General features: G+C 40.0%; 1 protein-coding gene across 5 annotated transcripts in view; it reads right to left on the bottom strand.

Annotated features, from left to right (window-relative positions):
- robo1 (roundabout 1) overlaps positions 1–19,301 on the bottom strand; it is a 524,355-nt gene that overhangs the window by 478,351 nt on the left and 26,703 nt on the right. For 4 of the 5 annotated variants that reach the window (XM_072300450.1, XM_019050901.2, XM_072300451.1 and 1 more), the window contains 2 exons: positions 14,342–14,368; positions 2,570–2,979 (listed from right to left, as the gene is read on the bottom strand). In XM_072300450.1, coding sequence (XP_072156551.1) covers positions 2,570–2,660 — 91 coding nt within the window. In that variant the 5' untranslated portion in view covers positions 2,661–2,979; positions 14,342–14,368. Of the gene's footprint in view, positions 1–2,569; positions 2,980–7,448; positions 7,821–14,341; positions 14,369–19,301 lie in introns of those variants that run through there. The other variant, XM_019050900.2, reaches the window with a different exon arrangement.

The raw sequence follows: 19,301 nt of genomic DNA, 5'->3' as shown, positions 1-19,301 counted from the left end.
TTCATAAAGCGCACCATCGGCCAACAGGTGCATCTTTTGGATAAGTTATGAAATTGATTTAACTTTTTCTTCAGTAGATTCGATCAATTGAACCGATTTTCACTAAATAATAACAGTAACGTAAAAAAACGGAAAATGTTGAGGATTCTCATGTTGCACATTTCTATCGTAAAATCAATGCTGTGGTGACTTGATAAGCGGGAAAGTTCCCACGTCAAACGAAAACAACGCAAATGCTTCACTAAAGAGTCGCATTCGGTAATTATCGATGCGATCATTGAGTTCGGCGTGAAATTTGAAAGTTTTAACAAGAGAGCCATTACATTTCATTCGAAGCCGAAAATACATGTATAAGTCTGGGCAGTCAAATTAGACGCCGTAAAAATTAGAACATTTTTGGGCAAACATAGAATCAACGTCTAAATCTCGGCGAGGAGCTCCTGGATCCAGGCCTGGCTCACCGTGGCATTCTCCTCATTGTGTCGATGCCGAGTCTTTACCTGTCAACGGTCCTCAAGTCTATTGGGAGCCCAAAATTTGCGGACCAATTTTTTTAACGTTTGTAAATTTTCCTTTTATTTCGACGGATTCAGTTTCAGCTTGCAATCCTGATGAAAAATATGTATAGTTAAAAGTAAGTATAACTATAAGTTATTGAATTACAAAACTCGCGAATTTCTTCCGCGCTTCTAAAATGCTTCTCATTGCATTTTTTTTATTTCTGGATCGCGAACTTACCAATATATCTACTCAAAAGTATACATATTTTTCATCAGGATTGCAAGCTGAATCCGAATCCGTCGAAATAAACGGACAATTTTCAAATATTAAAAAAATTGGTTCGCAAATTATTCGCCACCAGTAGATCATCAAGGGTCACGCCGCCAGGTAAAAACCCGGCGCGGATACAATGGAAAGGTATCCTCGACCCGTCGGTGGATTCGGACACACTCCAGAGGCACCTACGGACGCACCTAGGACGCACCTCGAGTGCACCCCGAGTGCACTCGAAGCGCACCCACTCTCACACTACACACTTAGTGCGTTCGGAGTGCACTCGGAGTGCACTCCGAACGCACTAAGGGCATTTTATTTTTACTAGGGTATATTCATGTCTGATTCTCGACTGCTTTGTCAATGAGTTAAGTAAATATCTGTACCGCATGCAACCAATAAAGTAAGCTATTCATCGGACCAAATCTAAAACTGCCAATTCAAACCCCAATCACCCATTTACAGTTGACTCGATTAAAATCAACGATAGAAGAGATGGCAATCGACACTTGACTCGATTCCAAAAATAAATTTCGAACATTAACGCTGAGTGGTTCGCACATTATCGAGCACAGGTATTCACGAGCAAAATCGATGCTCACATTTATATTACACCTGTGAAACTAACTCGATGGACAGCGAGGCTAATAGAAAGAGTGATGAACTACATGTAAAGAGTTGCCAACTTTTGTTTTAATATTCAGGAAACCAAATTATTTTGGAGTGTTTTATTCTTTTATCTCTAAGTGGGTGCGTGGTAATTGAAAATAAAAATGATGAATAAAACTGAGTTTCAAATTATGTCGACTTTAACGGCGGTGTTTAGTTTAAAAATTATGTTTGATTCTAAGAAGCAGGCAAACTTAATTTCAAAATGCATTTCTCACAAAAAATAGGCAAATGAAAGCGAAAACTTACGGACATTTGCCGTGGTTCTATTCGTAGGGATCATGACAGTTTTTTTAAATAAAAATCAAGGCATTTTGAAGACTTTTCAAGGGCTCCTAATTAATAAAATCAATATGAGGGGTATTCAGGACCGTTCAAGGACTATAATAAAGTTTTCGATTACATACTTGGGGGCCATTCATAAGACGTTAAATATTGGATTGTTAGACGGAAAAAAAATTCTACTTAAGGTGATTCGATGGACGCCATATTTTGTGTCAAAACGACATGCGATATATACTTAGCATAGATTGGTTCCATTTTTTTCAGCTACTCGTCATTTTTCTCGAATTTTGAGATCTTAATTCTGTTGTCAGGAGACTAAAGAATTGACGTACCTACCAATTTTGTCAAACAAATTCAACGTAATAAAGGCGCGGGTTTTTTTTAGAGGAAAAGCAAAGCATGCGATACTGATACTTATCTAAACTGCTCTCAAATGCGAAATTTTTCCTCTAAAAAAACATCGCCTTTATTGCTTTGAATTTGTTTGTCAAAATTAGTAAGTGAATTCTTTAGTATCCTGACAATAGAATTGCGATCTCAAAATTCGAAAAAGTGACGAATGACTGAAAAAATGGAACCAATCGTTGCGGTTTATCTGACAAAAAATATAGAGTCCATCGAATCACCTTAAGCGCCATTTCGCCTTGACCGTAGTTCGACTTCGCCAGGTTTTACTGTAAAACTTGTTCAGATGATCAGTTTACATTTGGGAGGGGGGAAAAATTGCACATCTTAGCGACATGGCTCTCTTGGTTCCTTTTTGCAAAATGCAATCCGACTATTCTTGGAATTGGCAACATTGAAGGAGTGAGAAAAAAAGGTATAAACAGTCGGGACTCACCATGAACATAGACGACGGTGTGATGAAGGACGAAGAGGGACAAGATAAACCAATTACAGGGCATCGCAGCTCGATGTACTCCAAAGGACATGATGAAACGATCACTGCACTAACAATAATAACCACGCACGGCACGGCTTTTAATCCTTCGACGCGATTCACTGAACAAGACCGATTTGCGAAAAACAATTAAGCGCACGACACCTGTGTTTAAAAACCACCGACAGCACTGGGCCCGGCCCCATTGTGCAGCATTTTAACTTGGACGCACACATAAATTCACGCGGAATCGTTAAAAGGGGGGCTCGGAAAAGAGAGATGGGTCTCGCGGAGGGCGACCCGCGCTCCGATCTGCGTCTGGGTGCTCCAGATACATCGCGCAATCACGATCTAACACCGTTCGCGTCCGCCTGAAACAAAAAACGAAAAATCAACAGGTTAGTCAAATACAGTGAAACTCGTTTATTCGCCGGTCCCCGGCTCATGAAAAGCCAGACATGCAAAATAGTTGCGACGACCCTTAGTGAGTCCAGACACCTACGACGACGCAAGGATGGGGACTCGCCCTGAAAATAAAATCTCGGTGTTTTTACTAAGAAAAGGGTAAAGTTACCAAGAATTCCGGGTTCTATTTGATCTCAGTTTTTTCTTGGTAAAATTATCATTTATGGAATTGGTAATTTTACCGAGAAATCTCGGTAAAATTTTTGACTTTCTCGGTAATTTTACTGGACCTTGGTAAAAACGCCAATATTTTTTATCGACTGTGGTAGAATTACCGAGATAAGATGGCAAAGTTACCGGGAATTGATTACCAATAAAAGTGGTATTCATACCTGAAAAAAACAGTAAAAATACCGGTTTTTAGGTAAGTTTACCAGTCTGTCTTGATAAAATTACCAATAATTGGTAAAACAAGTGAGATGGTAAAGGTACCAACGGACCGTGGTAAAAACGCCGAGAACTTTTTTCAGTGTGTTTACCTACATGTTGTGTTGTTGAATCAATCGATATCGATACAATCTCAGCGACAGAACACTGAAAAAAAAACCTACGGGCTATTCAGACATACCGTCCGTTCCGGACTTAGATGCCGAAATTTCCGGGTGCTGGAGCCGTAGCTTCGATTGCTCCGGGTGCGACGCTCGGGACTTTCGGCTTCTGAGCCCAGAACGCGGACGGTATGTCTGTATAGCCCGTAAGTACGGCTTCCACGACCGAAGTTTTTTTTCAGTGAACGCCTGTTTGGTGTATCGAATACGATCCATCATATTCAACGTATGCTCGGATTCCAATCTCTGGGTGCCACCCCGTCACTTCCTAGATTCGGAAACACGGATTTTGCGTGTCCCATCAAAAGAGATCATCGAAACCGATGATGACTCCCTCAAACCCGACAAGGATGGAGAGGGACCTGCGCAGCCGTGCTAGGGAAAAACGCCGTATGAACATTCGAGAGTTGCCAAATTTCCTTCGATAAAATGTTTATTTTTGAGAAAAAATACTAATATTTCTCCTTGAAATTTTCAGGGACTTCGGGTGAAATTGCGAACAAAATTCTCTGAAAAATTGGAAGGAAAATATTCACAAGTTTACCGGGAAATTCGTGATTTATCAAAGGAAATTTGGCAACGCCTGAAGGTTCATACGGCGTTTTTCCTTAGCACGGCAGTGCGGGAAGGAGAATGGGAGCACGAGCCGTTTCATGGAGACAGAGCGGAGCCGAAAATATTTCAGCGAAGAAATGAGAGAAAGATAAATGGTCATGGCTTCATTAATGCGCTGCCACCTCTCTCGTCGGAACTCAACACCTTCAGCATCAACCATTCTGAAGGAAAACGCTGAGCTCCGCCCAAGTCTTGTTACGATGGATAAATTTTTTGAATGATGGGAATTCGAAGCTTCAACAACTTTTTTTCGGCTCTTCGCGAGACGAGGCTGATGTTCCCGGTCATTTTCGACGTCATCGTCGGTTTAACTTGAACGAGTCTCTCAGTTTGTTGAGTTATGGAGGGTGAGAGGAGGGGCGGGACCGTAATTCGCTGATTGATAGTCATCGGGTTGTTAGAAAAATTCTAGAATTTTTTTCTGGCTACCTACCGTCAAGATTGTATTAAAATTAAGAAAATTTTATGGAAAGAGAATATGCATGTGTGTTGCTGGTTGCATGTCGACGGTGTACCTCGCAAACCACAGTACGACTCCCAAACCACGCACAGAAAAACAATTCTCGGCGTTTTTACCAAGGTCCGTTGGTACCTTTACCATTTCACTTTTTTTACCAATTATTGGTAATTTTACCAAGACAGACTGACTGGTAAGCTAATCTAAAAACCGGTATTTTTACTATTATTTTCAGGTAAGAATACCACTTTTATTGGTAATCAATTCCCGGTAACTTTGCCATTTTATCTCGGTAATTCTACCACAGTCGATAAAAAATATTGGCGTTTTTACCGGGGTCCAGTAAAATTACCGAGGAAGTCAATAAATTTACCGAGATTTCTTGGTAAGATTACCAATTCCATAAATGATAATTTTACCAAGAAAAAACTGAGATCAAATAGAACCCTGAATTCTTGGTAATTTTACCCTTTTCTTAGTAAATACACAGAAATTTTTTTTTCCACTGAAGTACGACTCCCAAACCACGGTGTTCCAAAATCTCCGCTCCCATGTTACTATTTTCGAAGAGGAACAAACTAACAACATTCCTTGACGTTTCTACAGAATTTCTTTTCGCACAGAGAAAAAATATCACGGAAGTTGTACAGAACTGCATGGCGTTTCCCATTAAAAAAATACCGTACATGACAGGAAGTATGGAACATCGTAATAACTGCGTGATAGATACGTGGTTTGGAAGTTTCGCCATCGATGTGGTGTACATGCATGCAATAAAATTTTTTTCGGTGATTTTTTTCACGTAAGATTTTTTCAAGACTAAGATGAAATATTTTTTCCACGAAAGGAGGGAAAGGACGAATGTTGGTGCTTCATTATAATTTGTCTATCCTATCAATGACCATCGCCACCTCCCAAAAAAAAAAAAAAAAAAATCGCAGCGACAAAAAAGACATTTAAGAGATGACTCTTCTTAAAGTGACACGAAACCTTCGACGCGTCGCGATTGATTATCATACACTTAAGCGAAATCTAGCATTATGAACTTTGTGACCAAGAGTCGAAAACGGATAGCTGTTCCCCGTTTTTTCCTTTTTTTCCTGATCTAGCTGGGTAGGAAAATAGGAATTTGATACGAACTGCTACCAATGGTACAGGCAAATCAAAACTGTCTTTGGAGGGGATTCTGTTCTGAGTTTACACCCGTCGGTATTGCCTGTCATATTTGATCGCAAAAATTCACCTGAACGGCTCAAATTTTTTTCAGTTGTGCCAGATACTTTATTCGTTACTGGCTATTAATATATACGTTGAAAGTCGAAGGGTCCGTTTTTTTTAAAAAAAAAAAGAAATGCCCTGACTCAATGCACTGTCTATTTTTCTATCAATCTTCCCCCAAGACATTAAGATAGAATGAGACGTATTTTAATACTACGTAGGTGAGAACAAATGAGAAACAAGGGAAAATCGCGGAGATAAGGCTAAGAAGCTAAGGTAGCGTAGGTAAGAGCTAATGATTTTGGCATGAAAAATAGCTCTTCAAAGGAAAAAATGATAAATACCTAACACAAAATTAAATTTGTCAGAGTTCAGGTCCTTGTGCTTTACACAACTTTTGGAGCTGATGAAGGATGAAGCCCCGGTGCTGTTCTTCAAGACTAGAGTCTTAAAATTTTCTAAATCATGTACCTTCCAGATCATTATTTTTACAAAAGCATACCTCTTCTTAGAACTTCCTAAGATGACTTAGTGACTTTTCAAACCGTGCTTTTCATTCTACGCGAGTGTCATTCCCAAAATTTTTAACAAAAATACCGACTTGGAAGAACAGTGAAGTGCTCTGTGGGTGGAATTTTCTTTCCTGAAAACTGATTATCTTTTAGTGCGATTTTCACTTATATCAAAACGAGAAAACTAAACGCCAAAGTCTAGTTAATACGGGAGGTAAGTGAAACACAAAATAACACAGGAAGCCTCCGGTTGACTGTGAGGTTTCCCTATCTTCATTGTTTTCTGCGCTAAATTCACTGCAAATTGTACTAAAATAAACAAAAAATTTGGGTTAGTTTGGGTTTTACTTCCAATTTTAATCAAATGTAACATAAGAACACCTTTATCAGAGGTGTGCTTGCCATTTTAAAGGCGCTTTGTTGAAAGTTTGAACTGATTTTTCATCCCCTTCCTACAACGAACTGGCATCCTATTTTGGCCGTAGCATAACACAAACGGCAGCTTTCACTTCTGACCACAAAACGGTAAGTCGAAATCAAAGTTTCGTCCGCTGAAGCTGCTTCAAAAAAAAAATAAATAAATAAAAAATAAAATAGATAAATAAGAGCTGCACACGTGTACGAGAAGAGGTTAGTTTTGATTTATCGTACAAAATTTAGGAAGATTGGCGATAACATGTAGATGGTACCTAGCTCAAAAGAACAGAATTTTCGAATTACTGCTAGACAACGAGTGAGTACAAATGATGGGAGAGCATACACGAAATTTTCTACCCGTTTGCAAGCCCTCTCGGTAGTCCTGTTGTTAGTGTTGGGTGCAGAGCGTGGAAAGTATACTAATGATTAAAAAGCTATGACTAGAATACGAAGTTTTCGGATTTTTCCAAGTTTCAAAGGTTAGAGTAGGTTAGGCGGCAGTTTAGAAGAAAAGGAGACTGAAGGCACCAAACGTAAACAACCAATCAAATCTACAAAATGTGCATCAGAGATCACCGAATGAGAATCATATTTCAACTGAAATATACCTGTTTTAGAAGGCTGCTTCGTTATCCAACAATGCAATATCCTTCAAACAGAACTATTTAAATCCAAACCAGGGGTGACGGCAATCACACGAAACCACTATCACAAGTAATCCAACTCGCGAAAACACCGAGTAATCCAGACAGCGAAGCACGTAAACGGTTCGGCACAACAACGGGGAAAACACAGTAGCTTCTCCGAGCAAAAGAACCGAACAGTGACAACAATATCACCGCGAGAAAAACGCTCGATACAAATAGATGGAAGCAATGAGGAATCCACGCACACTTAGTACGATTTTAGGTTATGATGAAAGCACGAGTGTAAACAAAGTGGCCGAGAGTCGTACACCCCGCCTCGACCGTTTTCGAAACGAAACTGAGCAAGGCAAGTCACCGAACCGGCGCTGCGCACAGGTTGGCGAGCGCCATGCTCAGGGGATCCCGCGGGGGAAGGGGGGGGGGGGGGGGGGGGCTCCGGCCTCGGGATAACTCGGGAGCCCCGCGAACCGGCCCGAAAGGAGGGTACAGCGATCAGCCTCCCTGATGCCTCCCCCCCCCCCCCCCCCCCGGGCCCGTCTCGCAGTCACGTCGCGTCGCGCTCCCCGTATTATCTGCCGAACGGGGTCCCCAGCTCATTTCTAACCTACCAAATTACTGTTATTTATAGACTATTTTTTCGAATCGTTTAATTATTTCGGTTGCTCCTTTAAAATACGGCATGGAGGGAAGCTCGGGGGAGATAACTCCAGAATAAATCGACGCGCCGACCGACCGAGGCGCGAGGGGTCGTTCATGTATTGCGTAACCGGGATGTGAGGGACGTTCACTGAAAAAAAAATATCGACGTATTTACTAAGAAAAGGGTAAAATTACCACGAATTCAGGGTTCTATTTGGACTGCATTTTGTGATTTGGACCTATACATTCCGGCCCGGTTTAAAAACAACGTATGTACCATTAGTTTCCCTATGCAAATAAGTGTTTCTTCAGATGAGCCAGAATTCATAGGTCCAAATTGCTAAATGCAGTCCATTTGATCCCAGTTTTTTCTTGGTGAAATTACCATTTATGGAATTGGTAATTTTACCGAGAAATTTCGGTAAATTTATTGACTTCCTCGGTAATTTTACTGGACCCCGGTAAAAACGCCAATATTTTTTATCGACTGTGGTAGAATTACCGAGATAAAATGGGAAAGTTACCGGGAATTGATTACCGATAAAAGTGGTATTCTTACCTGAAAAAACAGTAAAAATACCGGTTTTTAGGTAAGCTTACCAGTCTGTCTAGGTAAAATTACCAATAATTGGGGAAAAGTGAGATGGTAAGGGTACCAACGGACCTTGGTGAAACGCCGAGAATTTTTTTTCAGTGTTAAGTGCTTTCGAAAGTGGTAGGCAGTGGTGATTCTTGAAAGTTGGAAACCCTGTTTTTCCTCCGTTTAAATGCATGTAAAACAATCGATTCCCGGTGAAGCAGTTTGCGGCCCCGAAATCGATATTTTTGGATGGATTTAATGGAGGAAGAGCGGAGTTGCCAAATTGCAAAATCGCTGCAATTTTCGAGTTAGGTTTGTTAAAAAGTTAAAAAAGTTAACTGTCGATTCTTTTCCCTAGAGTGCATGTGGGAAAATTCAATTTCTGTCGGATCATTTGACTTAAATTTGTACGGATTTCAGAAAAAATGAAGCAACCGCAACTCGTGAGGGTTTGTTTAGGAGCTTTGACGAAGGTTATCGAGTCAAAAAATATCATCATGCATTATGGCACTTCATGGGCCTTTGTTAAATTTTATCGGAAAACCATACAATTGGTAAATGACCTCATCCATCGAGGCATTGCATGAGGGTTTAATAGTGTACAATTTGCGAAATATTACTTAAATAAATTTAAATTTACTGATGAGAAATACAATAAGTATTATTTATTGAAGTTAAAACCCATAATAAAACGCAGGTCCGATTCGGAGACTTTCCACCCCTCGTACACCGAGAGGGAAAGCATTCCAGACGGGGAGTTTCCAGCTGAGCCCATAAAGATAGCACCGTTTCGCTTGTTCAATTTTTAACGTGCCAAAAACCGTCTTAGAGGCGTTCCCCGAATAGCTGCTCCGCCAATTACCCGCAATACACCGTCAGCGGTTGCGAAGGACTTGGCAAGAAATTAGCATGTAAATGTGCGCAGATTGAAGGGACAGTATAGGATCGACGGCCAAGGACCGATATGAGATTCGCGTCGCGCTATGGCGAAGCAGATGTTACTACAATGAACGAGTTCTTGATGATTTGATGATGGAGGGGAGAATAGCGCCGTCCTGACGCTACGCGGAGGGGTAATGCTGAGGAGGGAGGGGGCCCAGAGCTATTAAAATAACAATTCACACATTATGCTTCGGACCCCTTTCCTCGCAGTAAAAATAACGCTAAGGAAAGGGTTTCTAAAATTATCCACACCTTAATAATCCGATAACCTCGTTGTATCATTTTCCCCGGTTGGAACAACTGCATTTGATGTTGGACAAATCCCCTTTGTCTCGATAATTTATAGACTGCCCTCCCCTTCCCTTTTCCGAGCCTTCCTACTATCATCATTGGGATGTGTTCATGCTGCAAGGAACTATGTGTATTAGATTTGCCCACAACATAGTTCTTTCAAGCATGAGTATGTCCATTCCTAAAACTGATTTCGACAGTACCCTCTCAGTATTAGACACACGCATTCATGAAGGTGTCTGAGTGAGCTCCTGCGACCACGACCCATCACCATTCGCATTCACCGTGTTTTGACATTGATGAACCTTAACAGAGGGAAAATCCATTGTGCTCTTCCTCAAGAGCGCAACAGTCCCAAAATTTCGCAAGGACCCGAACTAAGTTTTTTAAACTAGGTAGCAGAACTTTAACCGAGTATTTATTTCAACCACCATTATTCATCGCTACTATCAACTACTTCATGCACCTTAATCTTTCAACGGTGACCCTGAAAAGTTCTGAATTTCGATTGAAAAATATCCTTTAAAGAAAGGCCGATCAGATATCGTTGTATGTGATGAGTTCTGGAGAGAGTTTATTCTTGATTACAGTGGCGTGGCGTGAATTGCGATACATCGATTGATATGTAGTTTAAACCTATGTTAAAGAATCGATTATTAAGGTGTTCGCTGCGAACGATTTCCAGTCAGAAGGTCTACAGACATAATGTCTACTGCAAAAATGTCTACTTTTTATTGTCTACTACACAAATGTCTGCAGTTGGTATGTCTACCATTAAGAAGTTTATTAAAAAGAAAGTCTATTTGTTGAAAGTCTACCGTGTACGGTGACTATAAACGTGTAGACTGCGGATATAGTGTAGACATTATTAAGAATTATTAATTTAAAAAAGAAATTACCTAAAATGTCGTAAAGCCTGCCTCAGAGCTTTAAGCAGCTGGGTCGTCTGGGTTTTCGTCGTCTTGGTCGTTTCGATTTTCCGGGAACACCTTATGGCAATGCCCGATTACATGCAAGTATCTGTCAACCATATTATCTCCTTTGTAGAAGGTATACCGAGCAACAATTCCTTCAAGTCTTCTCATATTCCTCCTGTACGATTTTTTAATCGGATGTCTGATTCTAATGTGGCCCGCCAGTAATTGCAAAATCAGAATTTTAGTAACGCGTATGAGGTATTACCAAGTCGCCAATTTTGCAGGAAAAATTATGATTTATTATTTATAGGTTATGATTTTTCAGAATTTTGCGGGAAATTATCCATCACCGGACATCTAATTATGTAGACATTTATAACTGTAGACATGTAGTAAATAGACTTTCTTTTAAAAAAACTTTTTAATAGTAGACATACTAACTGTAGACATTTGTGTAGTAGACGAAAAAAAGTAGACATTTTTGCAGTAGACATTATGTCTGTAGACCTTGTGACTGACAACCCTGCGAACAGCCTGTTTATCGATCCTTTTCCATAGGTTTAAACGGCATAACAATGGCCACGCCACTGCTTGATTAGTCTGTAAAAAGTCAACATACGTGGTAATGCTTGATCTTTCTATTAAAAATTAAAGTTTTTGAAAAAGGCATTTGGACAAACACGAAACATTCTTGTTTTACAATATCACTGTAACATTTTACATAACAGCTACTTAAAACTTTTTAAGTTAAAAGCTAAATGACGGTTTCTTGCTCCTTATGATCATTATGCTAACGGACGCAAAGAGTTGCGTCAAAAATCGCCATACGCGATACACGCATACAAAAGTATCTATCTATAGAGTATTTATTAAACTATGGAGAGCTAAGCATCACAAAGTTCAATCCCACAATTGGTATACTCGGAGGAACACCATCTATTAAGCATAGGTTGTGCAGGTCAGTTTTATTCTAAAAGAACTTTCCAGTTTCGCTGGTTCCACTGGTTCTTCACTGGCTCATGAGCGCACCGCTGCGTTATCGTCTAACTATAGTGCTAGCAGCTTGCTAGTGCATCCGACCAACAGCCCTTCGTTATGGCAATAATTGTATGCGGGAGAGTTTTGAGACATTCAAAGCGCCTTCAAATACACAAGATGCAACAGATCTTGCAGTTCTGCATTCGAAGGCATCCAAGTTTAAAGACTCACATTCAGTCCGCAGCAGATTACCGAACAATGAGCTAACCGCAGATAACCAAACAATGAGCTGACTATTGCATCAAATCATGAACTTCCTCATTAAAAACCCAAGACGTTTTTCAAAAAGTTCGAAATCAATTGATAAATAGGTAAAGAATTAGCGTTTACAGTTCACGCAATATATTTTGAAAAAATTACGATTTTTTCCTCTCTTCTCATTTTAATATTGTTATCGCGAAGACATCTGATCCAGCCGCTCCCCATGCGGCACTTTTAATCAGGCAAACGACGATTTTAAGTTTGACGCAACGACGACGCAACTCATAATGACGCAATATCACATTTCACAGATTTATGAACATTTTAAGCGAAACTCAAACAATTTTGACTGGCTGTGCCAGTAAATGGACTAAGAAACCTCAATTGCCAATGAGTCAAATATTAAAAGTAAAGGAAGAAGTGTTGTGGGAAATGCGAGGAAATTCTGATTATGATGATGAAGGTTATTATTCATCCAGATTCCCTCAACGTAAGAATCCTAATTCATGATGTTGACACCTTCCTTGCGTTGCGGCGTTATTAGACAATGTAACAAATGTATCATGGGCGTTTAACTCGGCGCCTTATATTCTCAATAGCCACACGTTGTCCGTCTGAAAACTGTTGGGCGTGACAACTCGGTTCCTCAGCCCGTGATGCATTAATCGACGGTGATAAGTCAAGAGTCAAACACTGTCTAAATTCACACCAAGAGAGAGAGGGGGGGGAGGGTGAGGAGGAGGGAGGGGGAGAGAGAGAGAGAGAGAGAGAGAGGAGAAAAACCCTGAATATTCCAGCTACTCAGGGAAGAAAGAATAGATCTCGTTTGCGGTGTCTGGAAATATCCGTCTCTACGTTATTTTTTTAAAGGAGAAAAAATTGTCATAATTCCTTGAAGTTTTTGTAGAATTTTCTTCGCACAGAAAAGAAAAATCACGGCAGTTTTAAAGGATTGCCGTTGAGTAGTTTTCCCTTTAAAAAATGAAGTATGACTGGAAGTCTGCGACGTCGCAAACCGAGTTATGTGATAGCCCGACTTACACCGTCGATATGCTACTCACAAACTTTTCAACGGGGATTTCGTGAATTGATTCCCTAACTGTCCCACCAAACTGAAAATAATTTTCCCGTTTCCCGGTCCAACTTAGCAGTAATTTTAAAAAAGTCCGTGCTGATCGATAACCACCCGATTTTTCAGCGCATCGTAAACTTCGCATGCGAAAGTGGGTGAATAGTGACAATAAAACTGGGGTAGGCTAGCTTCCACAACTTCAAACTTTGAAGCAAAAATCGCAATTTTTGAACTTTTCAGAAGAAAAAAAATCGAGGACTTTCCACAAAAATGTCGATTCTAGGATCGCGTGATCTAGGATTTTCGACCTCTGCGCCTGTGGTTCTTATTTTGCGGCAAATGCGTTACGTTTAACGCCTAAAGCCCGAGGCGCATTCGGGGGTTGGACCGTGAAGCTGTCAGGGGACGTAGCCTACTAGCTTTATTTCAATTTGTCAGATTTGATATTATTTTACCTTAGTTTATTTTATTGTATTGCTTGTTTTTCTACTCCTTATTTTATCACATTTTTATAAAATATCTTCATCCTCTCTCTTCTTTATTTTTTTCCTATTTCTTCTATCTCTCTACGATTTTGCTGATAACGCCACTTTCTATCGGCGCCCGCTACTTATTGCTGTTTTTCGCAAAATCAAAACGTCAAAAGTACCTTCTTCAGGCTCAGGGTAATCTCCATTTATTTGCTGGTGTTAGATCCAGCGGGCTGGGCTGATCATTGAAATTGATAGACAATTAGAATGAGATAGGCAGGGAGAAAATGATTGACTAAATAGGGTCTCTTGTGGGTTAGGTTAGTTGGTCTATTATCTTTCTCACTAGTCCATTGCAACCACCCGTTTGTCTAAGTCATCTTTGTTCATCAATTTCAATAATCAGCCGGCGGTAAGGAGTCATATAGTGCCAGTGGGCATCATAATGCGATAAATAAGTTTGTGTGCATGGATGGCCTAGTTTTAAAATAAGAAATACCTAACTAACAGTCGAGAATTTGATGATCAGTTACTTCAAAGTTCACAACCTGTTTTTATAATGATAACGAGAAAAGATTTTAAACGAAAATCATTTCAAGATCCAATTTATCCTCCTGAAATTATTCCATTTAAAATTTGACATGGAAAATTGTACAGTTGAGTAAACAGAGATTGTGTCAATCTAGAAGATGAAATCTACGTACCTTATGAGAGGCTCCTGACTGTCAATCCTGAAACAGAAGATGGAACGACCATTATAATACTATTACTAGACGTTAGGCACACAGAAGAAATGGAGGAGAATTTTCACTGATGAGGTGCATTAAATGACACTGACACACGATGAGCTTGTTCATTTTCATTAATTTTTGATTATATTGCATTTTTTAAAAGCAGAAATGATACTTGATACATAGTAATTTACCCATATTTTGGGAAATGATATCATACCACGAAAAACGAGTTCGAAGTTGCGTATTTCGAGCTCACATTCAAACACGCATTGCCGAGCAAGGTATAAGACTTAAGAGGCGTCCGAGTAAACTGCCGTGCTAATGAAGACACCATAAGAGCCTATGGGATGGGCGTTGCCAAATTTTCTTCAATACGAAAAGAGTTTTCTTGAGTAGGGGAAAATTTTGGACATTTTTCTTCCAATTTTTCAGAGCATTTCATTCGAAATTCGAACGGAAGTACGTAAAACTTTAAGGAGAAATACTCATAGCTTTCATTAAAATTAATATTTTCATATGGGAAATTTGGCAACTAATAAAGGCTCATACGCCGCTTTTCCATGGCAAGGCAGTGTAGCCCTGCGACCACGATGTTTCTTTCGATCGCGCGCCCCTCTGCCAACATTTACGATCCGTGCATGCCAGTATAGTAATATCATCGGCTACGCTGCATGAACCATTGAACCATGAATCGCGGCAGAGGCATCGCAGAATGGAAAAAGAGATCGCGTAGTTAAGGATTTAGTCGGACGACATCTTGGTTTTCTCTGCGAAGCACGTTAAAATGGAAGCTCAAAATAAGTGTACAACTTTGAACTTACTTTAAGTGGATTGATATTGCTTCAAGAAATTCTTATGTACTACGTATCTACACTACTTTAAAATATGCGGAAAAAGAGAATTCTTGAGCATTCTGGGTTTTCTGTGCGCAGACCTCCACCACTAGGCTGCCGTGCTAAGGAAAATCAACGTAAAAGGGTAACATCGTTGCCACATGTGTCTCAATAAAATACCTATTATTAGGCAAGTTTGAAAATACTATTCGGTCCATTTCTCAGAGCCTTCGGTCCCAACTTTAAACAAGTTTGCACCAAAGGAAAATTCTTGAAACCCCCAAGAAAAATGTTCTCTTGGACTTGAGATAGAAAGAGAAATATGATCTGCCTTCAATTTCGTGTGATACCACATACCTACTCCGGAGTTCGAATAGTTGCTCGCATCGTTTCTGCGTGTGAAGGAGAGGGAAATTGCGCTAGTTTCATCTCAAAATCGCGAGATATTCGCGTTATTATCGACGGATTCAATACATCAGAAGAATTTAAGTCCAGTTCATCTCATTATCGCGGAATATGCGTGAATTTTTCAGCAGACGCATTGAATCCCCTACACGATTTCTCGCTTTTCATCTCGATATCGCCGTGAATGCGCGATTTTTCAATCGATCCGAGCATCACATTACACGTCAATAAAGTGATAAAGAAGTGCCATGAATACCCTTCAATTTCGTGTGATACCACATACCTACTCCGGAGTTCAAATAAGGAGAGGGAAATTGCGCGAGATTCATCTCAAAATCTATTTTCGACGGATTCACTACATCAGAAGAATTTAAGTCCAGTTCATGTCATTATCGCGGAATATGCGTGAATTTTTCAGCAGACGAATTGAGTCCCCTACACGATTTCTCGCTTTTCATCTCGATATCGCCGTGAATGCGCGATTTTTAAATCGATGCGAGCATCACATTCATAAACGTCAATAACGTGATAAAGAAGTACTATGATTATCCTTCCATTTCGTGTGATACCACATACCAACTCCGAAGTTCGAATAGTGGCTCGCACTGTTTCCGCATGTGAAGGAAAGGGAAATTGCGCGAGATTCATCTCAAAATCGCGAGACATTCGCGTTATTTTCGACGGATTCACTACATCAGAAGAATTTAAGCCCAGTTCATCTTATTCTCGAGGAATATGCGTGATTCTTTCAACAGACGCATTGAATCCCCTACACGATTTCTCGCTTTTCATCTCGATATCGCCGTAAATGCGCGATTTTTATATTGATGCGAGCATCACATTCATAAACGTCAATAACTTGAGAAAGAAGTGCTATGATTATCCTTCAATTTCGTGTGATACCACATACCTACTCCGGAGTTCGAATAGTTGCTCGCATCGTTTCTGCGTGTGAAGGAGAGGGAAATTGCGCTAGATTCATCCCAAAATCGCGATATATTCGCGTTATTTTCGACGGATTCACTACATCAGAAGAATTTAAGCCAAGTTAATCTCATTGTCGCGGAAGGTGCGTGAATTTTTCAGCAGACGCATTAAATCCCCTACACGATTACACGCTTTTCATCTCGATATCGCCGTAAATGCGCGATTTTTTTTTCGATGCGAGCATCACATTCATAAACGTCAATAACTTGAGAAAGAAGTGCTATGATTATCCTTCAATTTCGTGTGATACCACATACCTACTCCGGAGTTCGAATAGTTGCTCGCATCGTTTCTGCGTGTGAAGGAGAGGGAAATTGCGCGAGATTCATCTCAAAATCGCGAGATATTCGCGTTATTTTCGACGGATTCACTACATCAGAAGAATTTAAGCCAAGTTAATCTCATTGTCGCGGAATGTGCGTGAATTTTTCAGCAGACGCATTAAATCCTCTACACGATTTCTCGCTTTTCATCTCGATATCGCCGTAAATGCGTGATTTTTATATTGATGCGAGCATCGCATTCATAAACGTCAATAACTTGAGATAGAAGTGCTATGATTATCCTTCTATTTCGTGTGATACCACATACCTACTCCGGAGTTCGAATAAGGAGAGGGAAATTGCGCGAGATTCATCTCAAAATCGCGAGATATTCGCGTTATTTTCGACGGATTCACTACATCAGAAGAATTTAAGTCCAGTTCATCTCATTATCGCGGAATATGCGTGAATTTTTCAGCAGACGCATTGAATCCCCTACACGATTTCTCGCTTTTCATCTCGATATTGCCAGAGATGCGTAATTTTAATATCGATGCCAGCATTACACTAATAAATGTCAGTTACTTGAGATAGGTGAAGCAATAAGATTCTCCTTCAATTTCGCGTGATACCACATACGTACTCCAGAGTTCGAATAGTTGCTCGCATCGTTTCCACGTGTGATGAATATAAAAGTTAGCCGAGTTTCATATCAAAAATGCGAGAAATACGCGTTATTTCCGCCGACGGATTCATCAAATCAAAATAATGTGCAATTCATCTCAGTATCGCGGAAAAACCATGATTTTTCCAGAGAATGCGTTGAATTCCTAGACGATTACTCGCTTTTTATCTCGATATGGCCGAAAATGCACGATTTTACCCGCGATTTCGCAGAAACAATTTTAATTACGCGATAATCTCCGCAATATCGAGCCAAATACGCAATTTCTCCATCGGTTTTGAAAAATCAATAAAAATTACTCGTATCCACCGCAATATCGCGGCATAGGTACATCCATATTTTCTAGCGACTGAATGAGAACTATCAATTTTCAACTTATCGCGAGTTTTATACCGGTGCGAGCATAGAATTTATCGTGCCCATAATTCGTGAAAATAAAAGAGCTATGATTTTCCTTCAATTTTGAGTGATACCACATACCTACTCCGGAGTTCGAGTAGTTGCTCCCTTGGTTTTCACTTGTTCAAAACTGAGAAATTACGCGCAATTTATCTCGGTATCCTGGTAAATGCGTAATTTTTCCAGCGGATGCATTAAATTCCAAACGAATACTCGCTTCTCATCTCGATATCGCCGGAAATGCAAGATTTTTCTTGCGATTTCGAACAAACCATGAGGAATTACATTCGCGTATGCACTATATCCTAAGCTTTTACGCGCTTTCAATCTCGAAGCCGTGAGAAATGCGCGATTTTCCCGGAGATAATGCAAAAAAAGTAGGTTAAAATAGGTAGTATAATGTAAAATAGTAATATGTAAAAATAGTATAACCCTCGCAATATTGCGATAACTATGCGCGACTTTTCTAGCAATTTCGCAAAAATATTAGAAATTAATCGTTACTATTTCAAAATGGCAGCATACACTCAAATTTTCAGAACTGAGCGAGAACATTAGGAACACACACTTTTCACCTCGATATTGCGGAAAATACGTAATCTTTACATCGATGTTTGTTAAAGTTAACATCCGTAATTCAAGATGGTGATAACCTAAAATTTTCCTTCAATTTCGCGTGGTACCACGTACCTACTCCAGAGTTCGAATAATTGCTGGCTTCATTTTCGCATGTGCAGATGGGACATATTACACGACTTTTCGAAATTTTCGAGGAAAGTTCAATCGAAACATCGCGAGAAGTCCGCGATTTTTCCAGCGTATTCGCTTCGTCCGAAAAAATTATACAGCATTCATCTCGGCTTCACGATTTTTCCAGGAAGTTTTAAGAAAAAATGAGAAACTACGCGATAATCACCACAACTTTGTGGCTAATACGTGATGTTACCAGCGGTTTTGTAAAACAATTAAAAATTAAGCTTTATTCACCTCAATATCGCGGTACACATGCACATTTCAAGCGGTTCAGAAAGATCACACGAGACCCACAATTTTTTGATCGATACAGCGAAAAATGCGCGATTTTGATGTCGATGGGAGCAAAATGTTCACCTGAGTCAGTAATTTGAAAACCTAAATTTTCCCTTCAATTTTGCGTGATACCACCCGTCTACAATGTACGGAGTTCGAATAGTAGCTCGCCTGATTTCCGCATGTGAAGAATCGATACATTGCGCGAGTTTCATCTCAATTCGCGGCATTTCCAGTGGATTCGGTAACTCCTGCAGAATCAAACGCTGTCCATCTCAGTAGTCAGTACCGCGGAAAATGCGCGATTTTTGCAAAGATACTAAAAATAT

This window comes from Bemisia tabaci, chromosome 5, assembly GCF_918797505.1.
Source record: "Bemisia tabaci chromosome 5, PGI_BMITA_v3".
Classification (NCBI taxonomy): Eukaryota; Metazoa; Arthropoda; class Insecta; order Hemiptera; family Aleyrodidae; genus Bemisia; species Bemisia tabaci.
The sequence above is the reverse complement of the archived record's forward strand: the minus strand, read 5'-3'. Positions and strand labels throughout refer to the sequence as shown.